At 44.3% G+C, this 22,771-nt stretch overlaps 1 protein-coding gene across 2 annotated transcripts; it reads left to right on the forward strand.

Moving 5' to 3' along the window:
- The first annotated feature begins 17,236 nt into the window (after window positions 1–17,236).
- On the forward strand, window positions 17,237–21,985 carry LOC100191852 (uncharacterized). Of its 2 annotated transcripts, none has more exons than XM_008673827.3 (8): window positions 17,237–18,228; window positions 18,324–19,020; window positions 19,121–19,225; window positions 19,299–19,421; window positions 19,723–19,893; window positions 19,973–20,102; window positions 21,165–21,374; window positions 21,512–21,962. In XM_008673827.3, exons 1-8 carry the CDS (start codon window positions 18,216–18,218, stop codon window positions 21,641–21,643), a joined length of 1,581 nt encoding a protein of 526 aa, XP_008672049.1. In that variant the 5' UTR covers window positions 17,237–18,215; the 3' UTR covers window positions 21,644–21,962. The 2 variants fall into 2 exon arrangements, with proteins under 2 accessions (XP_008672049.1, NP_001130748.1); NM_001137276.1 differs by having other exon boundaries at window positions 17,368–17,638; window positions 21,512–21,985.
- The last annotated feature ends 786 nt before the right edge of the window (window positions 21,986–22,771 follow it).

Consider the following 22,771-nt stretch of genomic DNA (forward strand, 5'->3'; position numbering starts at 1 on the left):
AGCTAGTCTTAATGCTCAACTTAAGACTAGCAAAAATGATTTTGATAAACTAAAATTTGCAAGGGATGCCTACACGGTTGGTAGACACCCCTCAATTAAGGATGGGCTTGGCTTCAAGAGGGAAGCCAAGAACTTGACAAGTCATAAGGCTCCCATCTCCATCAAGGAGAAAGGGAAGACCCCTATGGCTAGTAGTACTCAAAAGAACCATGCCTTCATGATCATGATAGGAGACATTCTAGGAATATTTATAGAAGTTATGATGCTTTTGATTCTCATGCCATGATTGCTTCTAGTTCTTCTATTATGCATGATAGAAACTTGACTAGGAAAAATGTTGTTCATCATACACCTAGAGGAAATATTGTTCATGCTCCTAGGAAAGTAATGAATGAACCTTCTACAATTTATTATGCTTTAAATGCTTCCTTTGCTATTTGTAGAAAGGATAAGAAGGTAGTTGCTAGAAAATTAGGGGCAAAATGCAAGGGAGATAAAACTTGCATTTGGGTCCCTAAGGCTATTTGTACTAACCTTGTAGGACCCAACAAGAGTTGGGTACCTAAGACCCAAGCCAAAATTGCCTTGCAGGTTTATGCATCCGGGGGCTCAAGCTGGATTATTGACAGCGGATGCACAAACCACATGACGGGGGAGAAGAGGATGTTCTCTTCCTATGTCAAGAACAAGAATCCCCAAGATTCAATCATTTTCGGTGATGGGAACCAAGGCAAGGTGAAAGGGTTAGGAAAAATTGCTATTTCATCCGAGCACTCTATTTCTAATGTGTTCTTAGTTGAGTCGCTTGGATATAACTTGTTGTCTGTGAGTCAACTATGTAATATGGGATATAACTGTTTATTCACAAATGTAGATGTGTCTGTCTTTAGAAGAAGTGATGGTTCATTAGCTTTTAAGGGTGTACTAGACGACAAACTTTATTTAGTTGATTTTGCAAAAGAGGAGGCCGGTCTAGATGCATGCTTAATTGCTAAGACTAGCATGGGCTGGCTGTGGCATCGCCGTTTAGCACATGTGGGGATGAAGAACCTTCACAAGCTTCTAAAGGGAGAACATGTGATAGGTTTAACTAATGTAACTTTCAAAAAAGATAGACCTTGTGCAGCTTGTCAAGCAGGTAAACAGGTGGGAAGCTCTCATCATGCCAAAAATGTGATGACAACATCAAGACCCCTGGAGTTACTTCATATGGACCTCTTCGGACCCGTCGCCTATCTAAGTATAGGAGGAAGTAAGTATGGTCTTGTTATAGTTGATGATTTTTCCCGCTTCACTTGGGTATTCTTTTTGCAGGATAAATCTGAAACCCAAGGGACCCTCAAGCGCTTCCTTAGGAGAGCCCAAAACGAGTTTGAGCTCAAGGTGAAGAAGATAAGGAGCGACAATGGGTCCGAGTTCAAGAACCTTCAAGTGGAGGAGTATCTTGAGGAGGAAGGAATCAAGCACGAGTTCTCCGCTCCCTACACACCACAGCAAAATGGTGTGGTAGAGAGGAAGAACAGGACGCTACTAGACATGGCGAGGACGATGCTTGGTGAATTCAAGACGCCCGAACGGTTTTGGATGGAAGCCGTGAGCACGGCTTGCCACGCCATAAACCGGGTCTATCTTCATCGCCTCCTCAAGAAGACGTCATATGAGCTTCTAACCGGTAAAAAACCCAATGTGTCTTACTTTCGTGTATTTGGGAGCAAATGTTACATTCTAGTGAAGAAAGGTAGGAATTCCAAGTTTGCTCCCAAAGCTGTAGAAGGGTTTTTGTTAGGTTATGACTCAAATACAAAGGCGTATAGGGTCTTCAACAAATCATCGGGTTTGGTTGAAGTCTCTAGCGACATTGTATTTGATGAGACTAATGGCTCTCCAAGAGAGCAAGTTGTTGATCTTGATGATGTAGATGAAGAAGATGTTCCGACGGTCGCAATACACACCATGGCGATTGGAGATGTGAGGCCACTGGAACAAAAGGAGCAAGATCAACCTTCTTCCTCAACAACGGTGCATCCCCCAACTCAATAAGATGAACAGGTTCATCAAGAGGAGGCGTGTGATCAAGGGGGAGCACAAGATGTTCATGTGATAGAGGAAGAAGCACAACCGGCACCTCCAACTCAATTTCGAGCGACGATTCAAAGGAATCATCCCGTCGACCAAATATTGGGTGACATAAGCAAGGGAGTAACTACTCGTTCTAGATTAGTTAATTTTTGTGAGCATTACTCCTTTGTCTCTTCTATTGAGCCTTTCAGGGTAGAAGAGGCCTTGCTAGATCCGGACTGGGTGTTGGCCATGCAAGAGGGGCTCAACAACTTCAAGAGAAATGAAGTTTGGACACTGGTGCCTCGTCCTAAGAAAAACGTTGTGGGAACCAAGTGGGTGTTCCGCAACAAACAAGATGAGCATGGGGTGGTGACAAGGAACAAGGCACGACTTGTGGCAAAAGGTTATGCCCAAGTCGCAGGTTTGGACTTTGAGGAGACTTTTGCTCCTGTGGCTAGGCTAGAGTCAATTCGCATATTGTTAGCCTATGCTACTCACCATTCTTTCAGGTTGTTCCAAATGGATGTGAAGAGCGCTTTCCTCAACGGGCCAATCAAGGAGGAGGTGTACGTGGAGCAACCCCCTGGCTTTGAGGATGAACGGTACCCCGACCACGTGTGTAAGCTCTCTAAGGCGCTCTATGGACTTAAGCAAGCCCCAAGAGCATGGTATGAATGCCTTAGAGACTTTTTAATTGCCAATGATTTCAAGGTTGGGAAAGCCGATCCAACTCTTTTTACTAAGACTTGTGATGGTGATCTTTTTGTGTGCCAAATTTATGTCGATGACATAATATTTGGTTCTACTAACCAAAAGTCTTGTGAAGAGTTTAGCAGGGTGATGACTCAAAAGTTTGAGATGTCGATGATGGGCGAGTTAAGCTACTTCCTTGGGTTCCACGTGAAACAACTCAAGGATGGGACCTTCATCTCCCAAACGAAGTACACGCAAGACTTGATCAAGCGGTTTGGGATGAAGGACGCCAAGCCCGCAAAGACTCCAATGGGAACCGACGGACACACCGACCTCAACAAAGGAGGTAAGCCCATTGATCAAAAGGCATACCGGTCTATGATAGGGTCTTTACTTTATTTATGTGCTAGTAGACCGGATATTATGCTTAGTGTATGCATGTGTGCTAGATTTCAATCCGATCCAAGGGATTGTCACTTAGTGGCTATGAAGCGAATTCTTAGATATTTAGTCGCTACGCCTTGCTTCGGGATCTGGTATCCAAAGGGGTCTACCTTTGACTTGATTGGATATTCAGACTCCGATTATGCTGGATGTAAGGTCGATAGGAAGAGTACATCGGGGACGTGCCAATTCTTAGGAAGGTCCCTGGTGTCATGGAGTTCTAAGAAACAAACTTCTGTTGCCCTATCCACCACTGAGGACGAGTATGTTGTCGCAGGACAGTGTTGCGCACAACTACTTTGGATGAGGCAAACCCTCCGGGACTTTGGCTACAATCTGAGCAAAGTTCCACTCCTATGTGATAATGAGAGTGTTATTCGCATGACGGATAATCCTGTTGAACACAGCCGCACAAAGCACATAGACATCTGGCATCACTTTTTGAGAGACCACCAGCAAAAGGGAGATATCGAAGTGTTTCATGTTAGCACCGAGAACCAGCTAGCCGATATCTTTACCAAGCCTCTAGATGAGTCGACCTTTTGCAAGCTGCATAGTGAGCTAAATGTCTTAGATTCGCGGAACCTAAATTGATTTATAGCATACATGTGTTTTATACCTTGATCATGTTCCTTAATGCATTTTGTTGTTTATTTATGGTGCTCAAGTTGTACAAGCACTCCCCGGACCTCACAAGTCCATCTGCAAGTGCTGCACATATTTAGGGGGAGATGTGCTACAACTTGACCCTTTGAGACTAACTATGAGCTTGAGTTTGCTTAATTTAGTCTCAAAGGAGGTTTGAAAGGGAAAAGGTGGACTTGGACCATGCAAGACTTCCACTACACTTCGATGAAAGAGTAACTAATTCCATGTTCATCTCTGTACTCTTATTGCCTTTTTACTCTTAGTTGAAGATTTTTGTGAGGCAATGGGGTTAAAGGGCCGAGATTGATCCCGTTTTGGTGCTTGATGCCAAAGGGGGAGAAAATAAGGCCAAAGTAAGAAATGGATCAGCTACCACTTGAGAATTTTGAAAAAGTAGAGTTTTTGTTTGTCAAAATACTCTTGTTTGTCTCTTATCGTCAAAAGTTGATCTCTTGTGGGAAGAATATTTGATTATGGGAAATAGGGGGAGTTTTTGAATCTTTGATCAATTTCTCTTGAAATATCTCTCTTTATGTTTCAACAAGTGTGTTTGACTTAGAGATAGGAAATTGAGTTTGATTTGCAAAAACAAACCAAGTGGTGGCAAAAGATGATCCAAATATGCCAAATTTGAGACAAAACAAACTTGTGTTTTCATTTGTATTGATGTTGCACTTCCTTTAGTTGTTTTTTTGTGTTGGCATAAATCACCAAAAAGGGGGAGATTGAAAGGGAAATGTGCCCTTGGGCCATTTCTATGTATTTTGGTGATTAAGTGCCAACACAAGTGGACTCATGTTAATCTATGGATAAAGTGCAAATCAAGTAAAAAGATATGTTTCTATGACTTAGTACATTGTTTTGGAGACTAATGTATTGTGTCTAAGTGCTGGAAACAGGAGAAATTAAGTTGGAAAAGAGATGGCTTTGTTCAGCCAAAGGCAGCTCGGTCTGGGTGCACCGGACAGTGTCCGGTGCGCCAGGCCGGTGGCTGTCAACTGGCTGCTCTCGGGAAGCAATTAACGGCGTACGGCTATAAATCACCGGACTGTCCGGTGGTGCACCGGACTGTCCGGTGAGCCAACAGTCGGCCGGGCCAACGGTCGGCCGCATAATCCGCATGCGACGCGTGGCAAGAGCCAACGGTCAGAAGGGGCACCGGACTGTCCGGTGTGCACCAGACAGTGTCCGGTGCGCCAACGGCTCCAAAGCGCCAACGGTCGGCTTCGCCAAAGAAGGAAAGAAATTCGCACCGGACAGTGTCCGGTGGTGCACCGGACTGTTCGATGCGCCAGGCGACAGAAGGCAAGAATTGCCTTCTTGAAATGCTCTCAACGGCTCCTAGCTGCCTTGGGGCTATAAAAGGGACCCCTAGGCGCATGGAGGAGTACACCAAGCATTCCTTGAGCATTGTTGATCACTCACACTTCATTCTTGCGCACTTGTTCGACATTCTTAGTGATTTGAGCTCCGTTCTAGTGAGAACCTCGAGATATTGTCTTGAGCTCAAGTCTTGTTCTTGTGTGTTCGTATTTGCTGTGGATTTGAGTGTGTTGCTTCCCTCCCTTACTCTTGTGCTTCATATTGATTCTTATTGTAAGGGCGAGAGACTCCAAGTTGTGGAGATTCCTCGCAAACGGGAAAAGAGTAAAGAAAAGAAGAACACCGTGGTATTCAAGTTGATCATTGGATCACTTGAGAGGAGTTGAGTGCAACTCTCGTCCGTTGGGACGCCACAACGTGGAGTAGGCAAGTTTTGTACTTGGCCAAACCACGGGATAAATCCTCGTGTCTCTTGTGATTGTTCTTACTGTGTCTATTGTGCTTCGCAAGAGCTCTCCTCTCTAGCCACTTTGCTTTACTGTGCTAACTCCTAACCAAGTTTTGTGGCATTAAAGTTCAAGTTTTACAGGATCACCTATTCACCCCCCTCTAGGTGCTCTCAGTAACCCATTAGCCTATTCCACGATAGAACGGTCATCAACCATTCTAAAGTCATGGTACTGCTCCATCACATACAGCTCACGCCTAGCGTTAGAGGAAGAGAACTTATGTTCGAGCGCCTCCCACAGTTCAACAACACTCTTGATGTTCATATAAACATCACATAGCTGGTCAGAGAGAACGCTAAGAACGCATCTGAGAAAAATTGTCGTAGACACAGTAAACTCATGCACCTCTTTGTCAGACCTGAGAGGTAGTACGAGAGGATTACCCACAACCCAAAACATGCCCATAGCCGAGAGCCATAACTGGGCTCTCGTCTTCCATCTCTTGAAATTCACACCAGTGAACTTATCCGGTTTCATCGCATTAGAGTAATTACCCATCATTAAATGCATATTAGTTTTTGGAGTATTGGAAATAATAGCAATTTCGAGATGAACAAATTGATTCCGATAATAATAATACGAGAAACAACAACATGCTACGTAGATGTATAACTCATTAGCAGTTCATATCCTAGTGCTAGTGACCGAATCAATATACGCACAAACATCCTTACAGTGGGGTTGTTGAAAGGGAAATGTGCCCTTGGGCAATTTCTATAAGTATTTTGGTGATTAGATGCCCAACACATTAATTGAGTACTAATGTGCTAAATATGGGAAAAGTGAAAATCAAGGCAAGAGGTACGTTTCTAGACTTAGTACATTATTTTTGAGTACTAACATGGTTTGTCTAAGTGCTAGAAACAGTGACAAAAAAAAAGAAAAGAATTGGAAAAGACTTGGATGTGTGCAGTCAACTCCAGCTCGGCCTGGCACACCGGACTGTCCGGTGGTGCACCGGACAGTGTTCGGTGCGCCAGGCTGGACCTCGGTGAACTCGCCGCTCTTGAGTTTCGACGATAGTGTACGGCTAAAATTCACCGGACTGTCCGGTGGTGCACCGCACCGTCCGGTGAGTCATCCGCGGTGAACTCGTCGCTCTCGGGAAACGGAAAAAGGCGACGTGGCTATAATTCACCGGACTGTCCGGTGAGCCAACGGTCGCTAGCGCTAACGGTCGGCTGCGAAATCTGCGGGCGACGTGTGGCAGCTCCAACGGTCGGCAGGGGGCACCGGGCAGTGTCCGGTGCGCCAACGGACCCGGAGCTGCAATGGTCGACAGTGCCCGATTTGGAAGGAAATCGCGCACCGGACAGGCTACAGTAGTTGTCCGGTGGGGTACCGGACTGTCCGGTGCGCCACTCGATAGAAGGCAGGAATTGCCTTCCAAGATTGTCTCCAACGACTTATAGCTGCCTTGGGGCTATAAAAGGGACCCCTAGGCGCATGGAGGAGATATACAAGCATTCACTAAGCATTCTAAGACTCTAAGACTCCAACTCCACGCATTTGATTCTCTGTGTTAGTGATTTGAGCTCCATTTGAGTTGCGAACTCCATGGGTTGTGTTTCGAGCTCAAGTCGTAACTTGTGTGCGTGGTTGTGCTGCAATTTAAGTCTTGTGTGTGTTGCTCTCCCATCCTTACTCTTGTGCGTTCTTTGTGATCAATATTGTAAGGGCGAGAGGCTCCAACTTGTGGAGATTCCTCGCAAATGGGAAGAAGACTATAAGGAAGAAAGTCGTGGTATTCAAGTTGATCATTGGATCACTTGAAAGGGGTTGAGTGCAACCCTCATCCATTGGGACGCCACAACGTGGAAGTAGGCAAGCGTTGCTTGGCCGAACCACGGGATAAAAATCGCGTGTCTCTTGTGTTGCTTTCTTTGTGATTGTTTTGTTCACAAGAACTCCCCTCAAAGCTACTTAGTCGTACTAACTCTTTCATAACTAAGTTTTGTGGATATTTAGTGTTTGATTTTACAGGATCACCTATTCACCCCCCTCTAGGTGCTCTCAATTGGTATCAGAGTCGTACTCTTCATTCAAGGGACTAACCGCCCGAAGAGATGGATCCTAAGGGAAAGGGGATGGTGGTCAACGACAAGGAGAAGGAGTCCCTCTTCAACGAGCCAAGGGACGACAAGCCTACCGACATAGGCTCAAGTCACAAGAGGAGGGACGGGAAGAAGAAGAGACGCATCAAGAAAATCATATACTACGACAGCGGTGCATATTCTTCTTCACCAAGAGACGATGACGACGACGACTCTTCATTGAAAAAGAAAATGGTTAATCAAAACTATTCCTTTGATTATTCTCGTATTCCATATAACTCGAATGCCCATTTACTCTCTATTCCTCTTGGAAAACCTCCACACTTTGATGGAGAGGATTACTCTTTTTGGAGCCATAAAATGCGTAATCATCTTTTTTCTCTCCATCCTAGCATTTGGGAAATTGTGGAAAATGGAATGCATTTCGATAGTACGGATAACCCTGTGATGATTAATGAACAAATTCATAAAAATGCCCAACCTACTACTGTCTTGTTAGCTTCTCTTTGCAGAGATGAGTATAATAAGGTGAGTGGTTTGGACAATGCCAAGCAAATCTGGGACACCCTAAAGATATCTCATGAGGGAAACGACGCCAGCATGATCACCAAACTGGAGTTGGTGGAAGGCGAGCTGGGAAGATTCGCGATGATCAGGGGAGAGGAGCCAACACAAACCTACAACAGGCTCAAGACCCTGGTCAACAAGATTCGAAGCTATGGAAGCACAAGATGGACGGATCATGACATCATTCGACTCATGCTCAGGTCATTTACTGTAATTGACCCCCATCTTGTCAATCTTATTCGTGAAAACCCCAGGTACACAAAGATGACTCCCGAGGAGATCCTTGGAAAGTTTGTGAGCTGGCGCATGATGGTGAAGGAGGCGCGATACGTGGATGATGCTCTAAATGGTCCACTACCCGTCTACGAGCCACATCCCGTTGCGCTCAAAGCAATAAGTAGCAGGGAGGCGCTACCAAGCAAGGTGGCACAAGTTGAGGCTGTCGGGCTAAATGAAGATGAGATGGCCCTCATCATCAAACGTTTCAAGACCACGCTCAAAGGACGCAAGGAATACCGGAATACCCCAACAAGAACAAAACAAGGGGAAAGCGCTCCTGCTTCAAATGCGGTAAGACTGGTCATTTTATAGCACAATGCCCCGATAACGATAATGACCAGGGACAAGAAAAGTACGGGAAGAAGGAGAAAAATAAAAACTACAAGAAGGCGAAGGGCGATGCACACCTTGGAAAGGAGTGGGATTCTGACTGCTCCTCATCTGACTCCGATGATGAAGGATTGGCTGCCTCGGCCTTCAACAAGTCTTCACTCTTCCCCAACGAACGCCATACTTGTCTTATGGCTAAGGAGAAGAAGGTACGTATTCGGGACACTCCCAAGTACACTTCCTCTAGTGATGAAGATTCTTCCGATGATGAAGTAGATTACTCTAGTTTATTTAAAGGCTTAGATAGAGCCAAAGTAGAGAAAATTAATGAATTAATTGATGCTCTAAATGAAAAAGATAGACTGCTAGAAAAACAAGAGGACATTTTGTATGAGGAACATGACAAATTTGTTAGTGTACAAAAGTCTCTTGCTTTAGAAACTAAGAGAAATGAAATGCTTTCTTCTGAGTTATCTGCTTGCCATAAATCTATCTCTAGTTTAAAATTTTTAAATGATAATTTAAATGCTAAGCTAGAGGAAGTTAGTAAAATAAGTTCATGTGTAGAACATGTTAGTATTTGTAATAAATGTAAGGACTTTGATGTTGATGCATGTGATGAACATCTTATTTCTATTACCAAGTTGAATGATGAGGTGGCAAGTCTTAATGCTTAACTTAAGACTTGCAAAAGTGATTTTGATAAATTAAAATTTGCTAGGGATGCCTACACTATTGGTAGACACCCCTCGATTAAGGATGGACTTGGTTTTCGAAAGGAAACCAAGAACTTAACAAGCCAAAAGGCTCCCGTTCTCAACAAGGAGAAAGGAAAGGCCCCTATGGCTAGTAGTCCTCAAAGGAACCATGCTTTTATTTATGATAGGAAAATTGCTAGTCATTCCCATTATAATAAGAGTTATGTTCATAATGCTTATAATGATTCACATGCCATGTTTGCCTCTAGCTCTACTTTTGTGCATGGTAGAAGTAGGCCTAGGAAAAATCATGTTGTGCATCATGTGCCTAGGGAAATGTGTAATAAACCTACTACTGTTTTTCATGCTTGCAAAACCTCGTTTGTACTTTCATATAAGAATGAAAAAGTAGTTGCTAGGAAGTTGGGATCCAAATGCAAGGGAGACAAGACTTGCATATGGGTTCCAAAAGTTATTGTTATTAACCTTGTAGGACCCAACAAGAGTTGGGTACCTAAAACCCAAGCGTAAATTGCCTTGCAGGTTTATGCATCCGGGGGCTCAAGCTGGATTATTGACAGTGGATGCACAAACCACATGACGGGGGAGAAGAAAATGTTCACCTCCTACGTCAAGAACAAGGATTCCCAGGATGCGATTATCTTTGGAGATGGGAACCAAGGCAAGGTTAAAGGATTGGGAAAGATAGCCATTACATCCGAGCATTCTATCTCCAATGTGTTTTTAGTTGAATCGCTCGGGTACAACTTATTGTCTGTGAGTCAATTATGTAACATGGGTTATAATTGTTTATTCATAAATGTAGATGTATCTGTTTTTAGAAGAAGTGATGGTTCACTAGCTTTTAAGGGTGTACTGGATGACAAGTTCTATTTAGTTGATTTTTCAAAAGAGAATGCCGATCTAGATGCATGCTTAATAGCTAAGACTAATATGGGCTGGCTTTGGCATCGCCGTCTAGCACATGTTGGGATGAAGAACCTTCATAAGCTTCTAAAAGGAGATCATGTGTTAGGACTAACTGATGTCTGCTTTGAGAAAGATAGACCTTATGCAGCATGTCAGGCAGGGAAACATGTGGGAAGCACTCATCACAGCAAGAATGTGATGACAACATCAAGACCACTGGAGCTTCTCCACATGGACCTCTTTGGACCCGTTGCCTACCTTAGCATCGGGGGAAGTAAGTATGGTCTTGTAATTGTTGATGATTTTTCCCGCTTCACTTGGGTATTCTTTTTGCAGGACAAATCTGAAACCCAATGGACCCTAAAGCGCATTCTAAGGAGGGCTCAAAATGAGTTTGAGCTTAAAGTGAAAAAGATAAGGAGCGACAATGGGTCCGAGTTCAAGAATCTACAAGTTGAAGAGTTTCTTGAGGAGGAAGGCATCAAGCACGAGTTCTCTGCTCCCTACACACCACAGCAAAACGGTGTGGTAGAGAGAAAGAATAGGAAGCTTATCGACATGGCAAGAACGATGCTTGGAGAGTTCAAGACGCCCGAGCAGTTTTGGTCGGAAGCTGTGAACACAGCTTGCCACGCCATAAACTGGCTCTATCTGCATTGCCTTCTCAAGAAGACCTCCTACGAACTCCTTACCGGTAACAAACCCAATGTATCTTACTTTCAGGTATTTGGGAGCAAATGCTACATTCTGGTGAAGAAAGGTAGACATTCTAAATTTGCTCCCAAGGCTATAGAAGGGTTTGTACTAGGGTATGAATCAAATACAAAGGCGTATAGGGTCTTCAACAAATCATCAAGATTATTTCAAATCTCTAGCGACGTTGTATTTGATGAGACCGATGGCTCTCCAAGTGAGCAAGTTGATCTTGATGATATAGATGAAGATGAAGTTCCAACGGCCGCAATACGCACGATGGTGATAGGTGTTGTGCGACCACAGGAACTATAGGAACAAGATCAGCCTTCTTCCTCGACGCTGGTGCATCCCCCAACTCAAGATGATGGACAGGTACCTCAAGAAGAGGAGCATGATCAAGGGGGAGCACAAGAAGAACAGGTTATGGAGGAAGAAGCAACCCGGATCCCGCCAACTCAAGTTTGAGCGACGATCCAAAGAAATCACCCCGTCGATCAAATTCTGGGTGATATCAGCAAGGGAGTAACGACTCGCTCACGTTTAGCTAATTTTTGTGAGCATTACTCGTTTGTCTCTTCTATTGAGCCTTTCAAGGTAGAAGAGGCCTTGCAGGATCCGGACTGGGTATTGGCCATGCAGGAAGAGCTCAACAACTTCAAAAGAAATGAAGTTTGGAGCCTGGTGCCATGTCCAAAGCAAAATGTTGTGGGCACCAAGTGGGTGTTCCGCAACAAGCAAGACGAGCACGGAGTGGTGACAAGAAACAAGGCTCGACTTGTGGCAAAAGGTTATGCCCAAGTCGCAGGTTTGGATTTCGGGGAGACTTTTGCTACTGTGGCTAGGCTAGAGTCAATTCGAATATTGTTAGCCTATGCTGCTCACCACTCTTTTAGGCTGTTTCAAATGGACGTGAAGAGCGCTTTCCTAAACGGGCCAATAAAGGAGGAGGTATACGTGGAACAACCCCCTGGCTTTGAGGATGATAGGTATCCCAACCACGTGTATAAGCTCTCTAAGGCGCTCTATAGACTTAATCAAGCCCCAAGAGCATGGTATGAATGCCTTAGAGATTTCTTAATTGCTAATTCTTTCAAGGTTGGGAAAGCTGATCCCACTCATTTTACTAAGACTTGTGATGGTGATCTTTTTGTATGCCAAATTTATGTCGATGACATAATATTTGGTTCTACTAACCAAGTCTTGTGAGGAGTTTAGCAGGGTGATGATGTAGAAATTTGAAATGTCGATGATGGGCGAGTTAACATATTTCCTTGGATTCCAAGTGAAACAACTCAAGGATGGTACCTTCATCTCCCAAACGAAGTACACTCAAGATCTTCTCAAGAGGTTTGGGATGAAGGATGCCAAGCCCGCGAAGACACCGATGGGAACCAACGGGCATGTCGACCTCAACAAAGGAGGTAAGTCCGTTGATCAAAAGGCATACCGGTCCATGATAGGTTCATTACTTTATTTATGTGCTAGTAGACCGGACATTATGCTTAGTGTATGCATGTGTGCTAGATATCAATCCGACCCAGGGAATGTCACCTTGTGGCCGTTAAGCGAATTCTTCGATATTTAGTTGTTATGCCTTGCTTCGGGATCTGGTATCCAAAGGGGTCTACCTTTGAGTTAATTGGATACTCAGACTCCGATTATGCCGGGTGCAAGGTTGATAGGAAGAGCACATCGAGGACGTGCCAATTTCTAGGAAGATCCCTGGTGTCCTGGAGTTCAAAGAAATAAACATCCGTTGCCCTATCCACCGCTGAGGCTGAGTATGTTGCCGCAGGACAGTGTTGTGCGCAACTACTTTGGATGAGGCAAACCCTCCGGGACTTTGGCTACAATCTGAGCAAAGTCCCACTCCTATGTGACAACGAGAGTGCAATCCGCTTGGCGGAAAATCCTGTTGAACACAGTCGCACTAAGCACATAGACATCCGACATCACTTCCTGAGAGACCACCAGCAAAAGGGAGATATTAAGGTGTACCATATTAGCACCGAGAACCAGCTAGCCGATATCTTCACTAAGCCTTTAGATGAGAAAAGGTTTTGCAGGTTGCGTAGTGAGCTAAATGTCTTAGATTCGCGTAACTTGGATTGATCTATAGCATACATATGTTCTATGCCTTTGATCATGTTACATTGTGCTTTTACATCATTTATTATCTATTTATGGTGCTCAAGTTATACAAGCCTCCCCGGACCTCACAAGTTCATATGCAAATGGTGCACATATTTAGGGGGAGTGTGCTACAACTTGATCCCTTTGAGACTAATTTGTTTGGTTGAGAACACTTGTTGTAGTCTCAAATGTGCATTAAAGGGAAAGATGGACTTGGACGACGCAAAGACTTCCACTGCACTCCGGTATTAGTGTATCTAATTCAAAGTTCATTCTTATGCTCTATTTGCCTTTTTTGCTCTTAATTGACATTTTTTTGTGAGGCAATGGGGTTAAAGAGCCAAAAATGATCCCGTTTTGGTGCTTAATGCCAAAGGGGGAGAAATTAAGGCCAAAGCAAATGGATCAGCCAACCACTTGTGATTTTTGAAAATAATAGAGTTAGAATTTTTGATTTGTCCAAAATACTCTTATTGCAAAATTTGGTCTCTTATGGGGGAGAATTTTGATTATGGGAAAAGGGGGAGTTTTTGGCACTTGATCAATTTTACTCTTGGAACAACTCTCTATGTGCCCAAACAAGTGTGTTTGACCTAGAGATAGGAAAAAGAATTTGATTTGCAAAAACAAACCAAGTGGTGGCAAATAGTGATCCAAATATGCCATATCATAAGCAAAAATAATTTGGTCTTCAATTTGAATCGATATTACACTTCTTTTGTTGCTTTTTGATGTGTTGGCATAAATCACCAAAAAGGGGGAGATTGAAAGGGAAATGTGCCCTTGGGCAATTTCTATAAGTATTTTGGTGATTAGATGCCCAACACATTAATTGAGTACTAATGTGCTAAATATGGGAAAAGTGAAAATCAAGACAAGAGGTACGTTTCTAGACTTAGTACATTGTTTTTGAGTACTAACATGGTTTGTCTAAATGCTAGAAACAGTGACAAAAGAAAAAGAAAAGAATTGGAAAAGACTTGGCTGTGTGCAGTCAACTCCAGCTCGGCTTGGCACACTGGACTGTCCGGTGCACCAGGCTGGACCTCGGTGAACTCGCCGCTCTCTGGTTTCGACGGCGGTGTACAGCTAAAATTCACCGGACTGTCCGGTGGTGCACCGGACCATCCGGTGAGCCATCCGCGGCGAACTCGTCGCTCTCGGGAAACGGAAAAAGGCGACATGGCTATAATTCACGGGACTGTCCGGTGGTGCACCAGACTGTCCGGTGAGCCAACGGTCGCCAGCGCTAACGGTCGGCTGCGAAATCTGCGGGCGACGCGTGGCAGCTCCAACGGTCGGTAGGGGGCACCGGACAGTGTCCGGTGCGCCAACGGACCCAGAGCTACAACGGTCGATAGTGCCCGATTTGGAAGGAAATCGCGCACCGGATAGGCTACAGTAGCTGTCCGGTGGCGCACCGGACTGTTCGGTGCGCCACTCGACAGAAGGCAGGAATTGCCTTCCAAGATTGTCTCCAACGGCTCTTAGCTGCCTTGGGGCTGTAAAAGGGACCCATAGGCGCATGGAGGAGATATACAAGCATTCACTAAGCATTCTAAGACTCCAACTCCACGCATTTGATTCTCTGTGTTAGTGATTTGAGCTCCATTTGAGTTGCGAACTCCGTGGGTTGTGTTTCGAGCTCAAGTCGTAACTTGTGTGCGTGGTTGTGCTGCGAATTTAAGTCTTGTGTGTGTTGCTCTCCCATCCTTACTCTTGTGCGTTATTTGTGATCAATATTGTAAGGGCGAGAGGCTCCAACTTGTGGAGATTCTTCGCAAACGGGAAGAAGACTATAAGGAAGAAAGTCGTGGTATTCAAGTTGATCATTGGATCACTTGAAAGGGGTTGAGTGCAACCCTCGTCCATTGGGACGCCACAACGTGGAAGTAGGCAAGCGTTGCTTGGCCGAACCACGGGATAAAAATCGTGTGTCTCTTGTGTTGCTTTCTTTGTGATTGTTTTGTTCACAAGAACTCCCCTCAAAGCTACTTAGTCATACTAACTCTTTCATAACTATGTTTTGTGGCTATTTAGTGTTTGATTTTACAGGATCACCTATTCACCCCCTCTAGGTGCTCTCAGTTGTCGACGCTAGAAGATCACAAGAGTAGACGTAGCAGGCCGGCGAGGACGACGACGTCGGCGTAGAGGAAGCATACGACAATGGCGTTTCCCAAAAACCTGATATGGACCCTATCCCGTGTAGGAACACGGGGGGACGTAGGCTTCGGAGATACTCATATGGGAAGCTTACATGGCGCGGGATGGGGAAGACGAATGCAGCACAACGTTCTTGTGTGAGGAGAAAAGTCGGTTCCAAGGAACAGTATCTCGCCCTCAATATGTACACACGACGCGATCAAAACAGACAAGTAATCAGCCGTGTAATCACAACACTAACGTGACAATCAATTATAATTAATGCGAGAATAATTGTTTACCAAAACAGGCCAGCGCAATTTTCTTCATGCAAGCAAAATATCAAGTAGCAAAAGAAAGTCGCACACTCGCAAGGTTGGAAGCGAAAAATCGTCGGACCATTCACGCGCATGTCGTTTGCCCGTGCCAATTGCCCCGCCTGGCGAGCGCGCGCATGAGTCCTCTGTTTTTCTCTTCTCAATTGCTTCAACTAGGTGTCTTCTCAATGGCTTCAACTAGGTAGAGACAAAAGCTAACAAGGTGGTACTAAAATTCCCACCATACCATACATGTGTGGCTGGGCATTTAGGATTTATATGAATTATTATGTGGGTCAAACCTAAATTCTCTAAAAACTACGATACAAAAAAACTACGGTTACAGCTTTGAGCGTAAAATATATCAAATAGAATAAGTCGCATACTCATATGGGAAGCAGAATGTTATAAATTTCCTGTCTCAAAATTAGGCTCCAATAGCAGTTGATTTGGTAGTCCTTGCTATATTCTTTTCATAATTGTAATTTTATGAAATTTGCACAGTTCAATATGATTGTAGAGAACATCGTATTATGAACTGTGTAGTGGGTCGAAATGCTTAGAAATTATGTTATTAAATGATTCATGAATGAATGGAAATAAAGAAGATTTAGACAATTCTGTTTGAGCAAATTCTTTTTTTCGAGAGTAAAAAGAGAGCTTTATATTTAGCCAGACGGGATGTTCATACAATCGGCATTGGGTTCTGCTTGAGCAATATTGAACAGAAAACAAGGCCTGAAAGGAGCTTACATATAATAAGAAAAAAATGTTCCACTAAGAGCATGTTCGTTTCATTATTAATCTATATGGATTAAATGATATTGAGTTAGTTTAAATCTATAGTAAGTTAAAAATCTATCTCAATCCATTCTAATATTCTACAAACCATATGCTATTATAATAACAGGCCTAAAGTGGAGACGAGGACTCTTCTGGCAAGATTCATGACATGCAATTGCTCATGTTTTCACTTGAGCAGATTCGTACGTGGACAGCAGCAAGTGAATCGTAAGGAGGCGTGAAAAGACAGTCACATGCCATGTCACTGCCGCTGAGGTGTTCATTCAGTTCAGCCTCAGACTAACCGCAGCGCAACCCCTACGCAGCCCCCTCCCCTTGCATGCGGAGTATTTAGGGGGAACCGCTGCGGGAGATGAAAAAATAGGGGAGAAAATAGGGGGAAAAAGTGATATAGGAGGAAAAATTTAGAGGTAACGGTTGCGGATAGCCTCAGTGCGGCATGCATTTCGCTGTCCCCCTCACCGACCCCGAAACTCCACGTCACATGAAAGGTCGCTAATCCGCCACCTGCCTGTTTTAAGTTTAATACCCCCACTAATCCACCACCTTTTTAGCGTTTTTTTTATATAAAATTTATTAAGCGCCGCGCCGCTGCGAAAACAAGCAAAACGAAGAGAAAAGGAGCAGCGGCAGGCAACAGGCAGGCAGGCAGGAGCACAGCCCAGCCCGCCCGGCACCAACACCTGCTCCTGCTGCTTCTGCTCGCCCTCGCCCCCTGCTGCGTTTTGTGCCATCGCCATTTGCGATTTCTTTCGAGGAAAAAGGGAAGCAAGCGCGGAAATACTCCACAGATACTACTCACCTACCGCTCCGATCCGGCCACCAAGCGCAACCAATATCTCGCTCCCTTTCTCTTTCTCCGTCTCCCTCCTCCGCACAGCGCACGCGCAGGAGGCCGCTGCCGGGAGGCCCATCTCTATCTCTCTCCGCTGGATCCTCCGGCCTCTCGCGGTCCGGTGGAGCGGAGATCCGGCCGCTCGGGCGTCGGCTGCTTCCTCGTTCTGCCGGTGAGTTGGCCTTCCTAACTGGAACCTTGGTGGGTTATTTATTCTTATTCCATGCCTCTGAGCTGTTCTTGTTCTCAGTCAGATCCAAATTGTCCTTGGTTCCCTTCCTCTATCTCTCTGCCCATTCTGTTTGCTCCGGATTTACCTGTAGCGCGGACTCCATCCATGGTGTGAGATTAGCTTCTTCTGCTTGTTCCGCAGCGTTCAGGATCATGCAATTCGGGCTCTTGGGACCAAATTGAGGTTGCTAAAAAAATAAAAAAAAATCCTGATGGGTTATTTCCCACAGCCGCCACAGCCGCAGACCCACACGATGGAAGCTAAATGTGCTAGCTGTTGATCCTTGCGTGTACCTGTACACGACCCGTACCGAGATCGCCATCGCTGGAATTTATTACCTAGTCTTGATTGGAGGACAGCTACTATTCTTGCTTCCCTTCCAGCCCAAGATAATGTACTCCCGTGTACTGCCCGTCTTAACTGCTCCCATTTAGTCCAGGAAGCTGTCCTTTCCTTTGCGCATGTTCCGTGGATCCAGATTCATGCATTTGCATTTTGCTGCGTGGAGAGCTGCTGTATGCCCATCGGCGGTATTTCCTGCATTGTGTGATGTCATTTCTCGGGCTGCATGGGCAGCTAACTCGCTCGTCTGTGTTTTCTTAATTTTTTTTCCTTTGGTCTGTAGGAGCAAGAAGCTGGCATCCCGCCATGTCGTCACCGATGCCCTCCCCTACTCTGAAGGACCATCTCTCCACGCCTACAGGCCCCTTGCATCTCAAAGTATGGGAGGTCATATGCATTGCCTTGGGAGCTTTCATGGTGCTCGTCTTGTTTGCCACCGTGTGGCTCACGCTCAGGAGCAAGAAGAGGGTAAGGCGGCGGGCATCCGCAAATATCCCAATCACCCAAATCCCTGCAATTTCCAAGGAAATCAAGGAGGTGAGGGTGGAGCAAGTGCCGGCCAGCGACTTTGTGGCGCATGATGGCGTCCTCCTCACGTTCCAGGACAAGACCAGCGACCGGGATTCGGACAAGGTCATGGCCCATTTGGGTGTTAGCAAATCGAAGCGTGGTGATGAGAGCCATTCGGGGTCATTTCGCTACATGGACAAGGATGCAGGATTCCAGTCAGCTGAGGAAGGTGGCTCTGGAACGTTTCGGCAGACTTCAGCTAATGCCATAGTTGCTCCTTCACCTCTGGTTGGCCTGCCCGAGTTTTCATACCTTGGTTGGGGTCACTGGTTTACGCTGAGGGATCTGGAGCTTGCTACCAATCGCTTTTCAAAGGACAACATTATTGGTGAGGGTGGATACGGTGTAGTTTATCGCGGGCAGCTAATCAATGGCTCCCCTGTTGCTGTCAAAAAGCTTCTCAATAACCTGTAAGCCTTCCTTATCTAATCTCAGCTCGTTATTTACCTGCTTGTCTTCCTTACCAATGTTGCATTTAGTTTCTCCAATTGATGTTTTGTGAATCTGTAGAGGTCAAGCTGAGAAGGAATTTAGAGTAGAAGTTGAGGCTATTGGTCATGTTCGACACAAGAACTTGGTCCGGCTTCTTGGTTATTGCGTGGAGGGTACCCAAAGGTAGTTCCTATTACAGTTGCAATAAGCATATCATTTTTCTGACATCATATCTAACTTGAAATGAATTTTTCAGGATGCTTGTCTATGAGTATGTGAACAATGGAAACCTAGAACAATGGCTTCATGGAGCTATGAGTCAACATGGCTCTCTTACATGGGAGGCCCGCATAAAGATTCTTCTTGGGACTGCTAAAGCGTCAGTGCAAAATACACTTTAACTTTTTATTACCATTGTCTGCATTATTTTCCAGCTCACCTTAGGATATGAATGCTATAAAAATTCTAAAGCTAATTATCTTTCTACACGGGAATAATCCTACCATAGCACCCCTCAATTCAAAGTAAGCAAGTGTATCTGATGTTAAGCTAAAAACTTCTAATTACTATTTGCATTGCCTTAATTGTTGCTACACTTGCATAATATGTTTTCTCCTTTCAGTTTTGTCATGTGTGAATGATTTGAAATGAAAACAAGAGTTTTTTATATTTGTCCACAGGCTTGCTTACTTGCATGAGGCGATTGAACCCAAAGTTGTGCACCGTGACATCAAATCCAGCAATATTTTGATTGATGATGAGTTCGAGTCCAAAGTATCAGATTTCGGTTTAGCCAAGCTTCTTGGCGCTGGAAAGAGTCATGTCACCACTAGAGTTATGGGTACCTTTGGGTATGTTCCGCTATTTGTGACCAAGGTTTCCATGAAGTTATATTAGTACAGGGTTATGATGGTCTGATTCACTCTGCAGGTATGTGGCACCAGAGTATGCAAATACTGGACTCTTGAACGAAAAGAGTGACATTTACAGCTTTGGAGTCGTTCTCCTTGAAGCAATTACCGGAAGGGATCCTGTTGACTATGGACGCCCACCAAACGAGGTATTGATAAATTGGTCAATATTCTTTGCTTTAGTGCTAACCTACATGATAGACCTTGCTTGTGTAGTTAGATATGTTTAGGTTTGAAGCAATAACAGACATCTCACCAAATTGAGTGACTCAAAAGTTCTGTTCTGTTTCTGTTGGCACTGGAATGCTTCATGTTGGCTAAGAAATTGCTCTGTACATCCAGTTATTTTCTACATAGTATTTGCTGTTTGCCTGTTTCCTTCATGTGAACCTTTTGATCATCCTGCTCCCATTTTTTTCTTACTAAAGCATGTGCATGATGCTTGGCATAAAGGACATTTTCTCTCTCTAGAAAATAGCTTACTTTTGAGATGGGTGTTGGTGTGTTCCTTTAAGAATTTTCTGATGACACTTTGTGGTTGGTTGTTAATGTATAAAATATGCATTGTATCCATCCATATTGCTTGTTGAACTGATAACTTTGCCTCTGGTTTACGTATTTGGCATATTAATTTATTCAGATGAAGTGGTTGGGTATCCTAGTGTGTGTGTTCTTACTGCAGTTGTGGACAACATTTTGGCCATTGTGCTATTTACACATATACTATTATGACCTCTAAACGAAACAGTATATATTCATTAAAGAATGGCTACTGATAGCAACCCGTGCGCCCGCGCATGCAGGCACGCGTGTGTGCGCGTGCATCATGTGTGGACGGGCTGGCTGGCCTGCGTGTGTGTTACTATCAGTAACTATTTTTTATATTACTGTGTCGTTTAGAGGTCATAATAGTATATGCGTAAAGAGCACAATCGCTAAAGTGTTGTCCACAACTTCAGTAAGACTATCTCCAACAGACTCTCTACCCCACTCCCTATTTTACTACATATTTCAAATCACACTCTGCAAACAGTGCAATCTATTGCACGGCCGTTTACATGGCCTGCTGGAGATGGCCTAAGGCCTGCTGGAGATGGCCTAAGAACTTAACGATGATCATATCCATTTGACCTCCATGATGCATTCTTTCACGAAAATAGGAAATGGTTTCTTTCACTTCTCTACCTGAACATATTTTTTGCCATTTGCAGGTGAATCTAGTTGACTGGCTAAAAATGATGGTTGCCAGCAGGCGGTCAGAAGAAGTAGTGGATCCCACCATAGAGACACGACCTTCGACGAGAGCTCTAAAGCGTGCACTTTTGACAGCTCTGAGGTGTGTGGATCCAGATTCAGAGAAGAGACCGAAGATGGGTCAAGTTGTCCGGATGCTGGAATCGGATGATCCAATTCCTCGAGGGGTATGTCCTACTCCTGGCAAAAATAAATAAATAAATAAATGGAAAACCTTTTTTTTATTCATAGTAGTTCATATACTGGTGGTTTCCATTGTACCTACTTCAACCTTCATAGCGAAAATATAAATTCTCGCAAGCAGGACAGAAGATCTAAGCACCACCGTGGAGGGAGCACAGAAATGGATTCGCAAAAGGACAACAACTCCGACACGGAGAAGAGTGATAATGCAGATTCGAAACCTAGCAGGACCAGAGCATCGTCGTCCAAATGAGCAAACCAGCATTTCACCTATTACAGTCTTCGGCACATTGCATGGACTGGGGGCTACGTCTATTTTACATTGCTGACGAATTGGTAACTGAAAGCTCTGAAGAAAGACCTATTTTTCTTTTCTTTTCTTTTCTTTTCTTTTTGTTGCAACAATTTATGATTTATTTGTAGAGAAGGTATTGGTTTTTGTACTTATCAATGTGTACGTACCGGTGCTCTTGACAATTGCTGCTGTAAGTTTTTAACATTGTGTACAGGCGTAGCATCATGAATACTGGCGGAATGCCCACAATATTTGAAATGATTATGTTTAAATGAAAGCCTCCTTCCCATTTGGGCCATTAGTATATGGTCAATTTACCCATAACAATCATAAGGGAACTCAAATCTACTTAGGGCTCCTTTGAATGGTTGAGAAGAAAATACACATGGGTTTACACCCCACAGGGAATTTCTACCCAGCACTGTACATCCCCTGTCCCACTAGGTGATTAGAACCCTCTAGAGGTAATCATTAGGTGATCATAACACTTTATGGCTGATTTGGTGGATAGGGATCACGAGGGGATCCATGGGGAAGAACCCCTTTGCTAATATAGTCCTTGACTTTGAGTTCCCTAAGTATTTTAATACGTGTGCAGCAAATGCAGACGACTTCCGATGATGGCTAAGTCCTTGACTTTGCTATTTAAAAGGAACACATACACCTAAGAGGGGGTTGAATTAGGACTTCTAAAACTTTGCTAATCTAGGCCACAAATGAATCCCAAGAACAAAACCTATGCAAATAAGGAAACGAGAATGTGCAATCTAGATTTTGTCTTAGTGTTGCTACTTCTACCGAAAAGAGTTATGCAACCTAAGTTTCAATCCTAAGTATTCTAAACTAGGAATAGAGAGATTGAAACTTAAGTACTTAAAGTAAGTACATAAGCTAAAGAGCAAAGGTAAGGATTGCAAACTCTCGTAGATGGGGACGGTATTTTTACCAAGGTATCTGGAATCGCGCAAGGTCCCATCTAATCCTCGTTAGTGCCCGTACGCAAAGGGTAGTCCACGTAGGAGACTAAGCACTACAGATGAGTAACTCCAAAGAGAGCCGTGAGCCTTCTCCACGCACATCTTGTCA

This window comes from Zea mays, chromosome 3 (assembly GCF_902167145.1).
Source record: "Zea mays cultivar B73 chromosome 3, Zm-B73-REFERENCE-NAM-5.0, whole genome shotgun sequence".
NCBI classification, from domain to species: Eukaryota; Viridiplantae; Streptophyta; class Magnoliopsida; order Poales; family Poaceae; genus Zea; species Zea mays.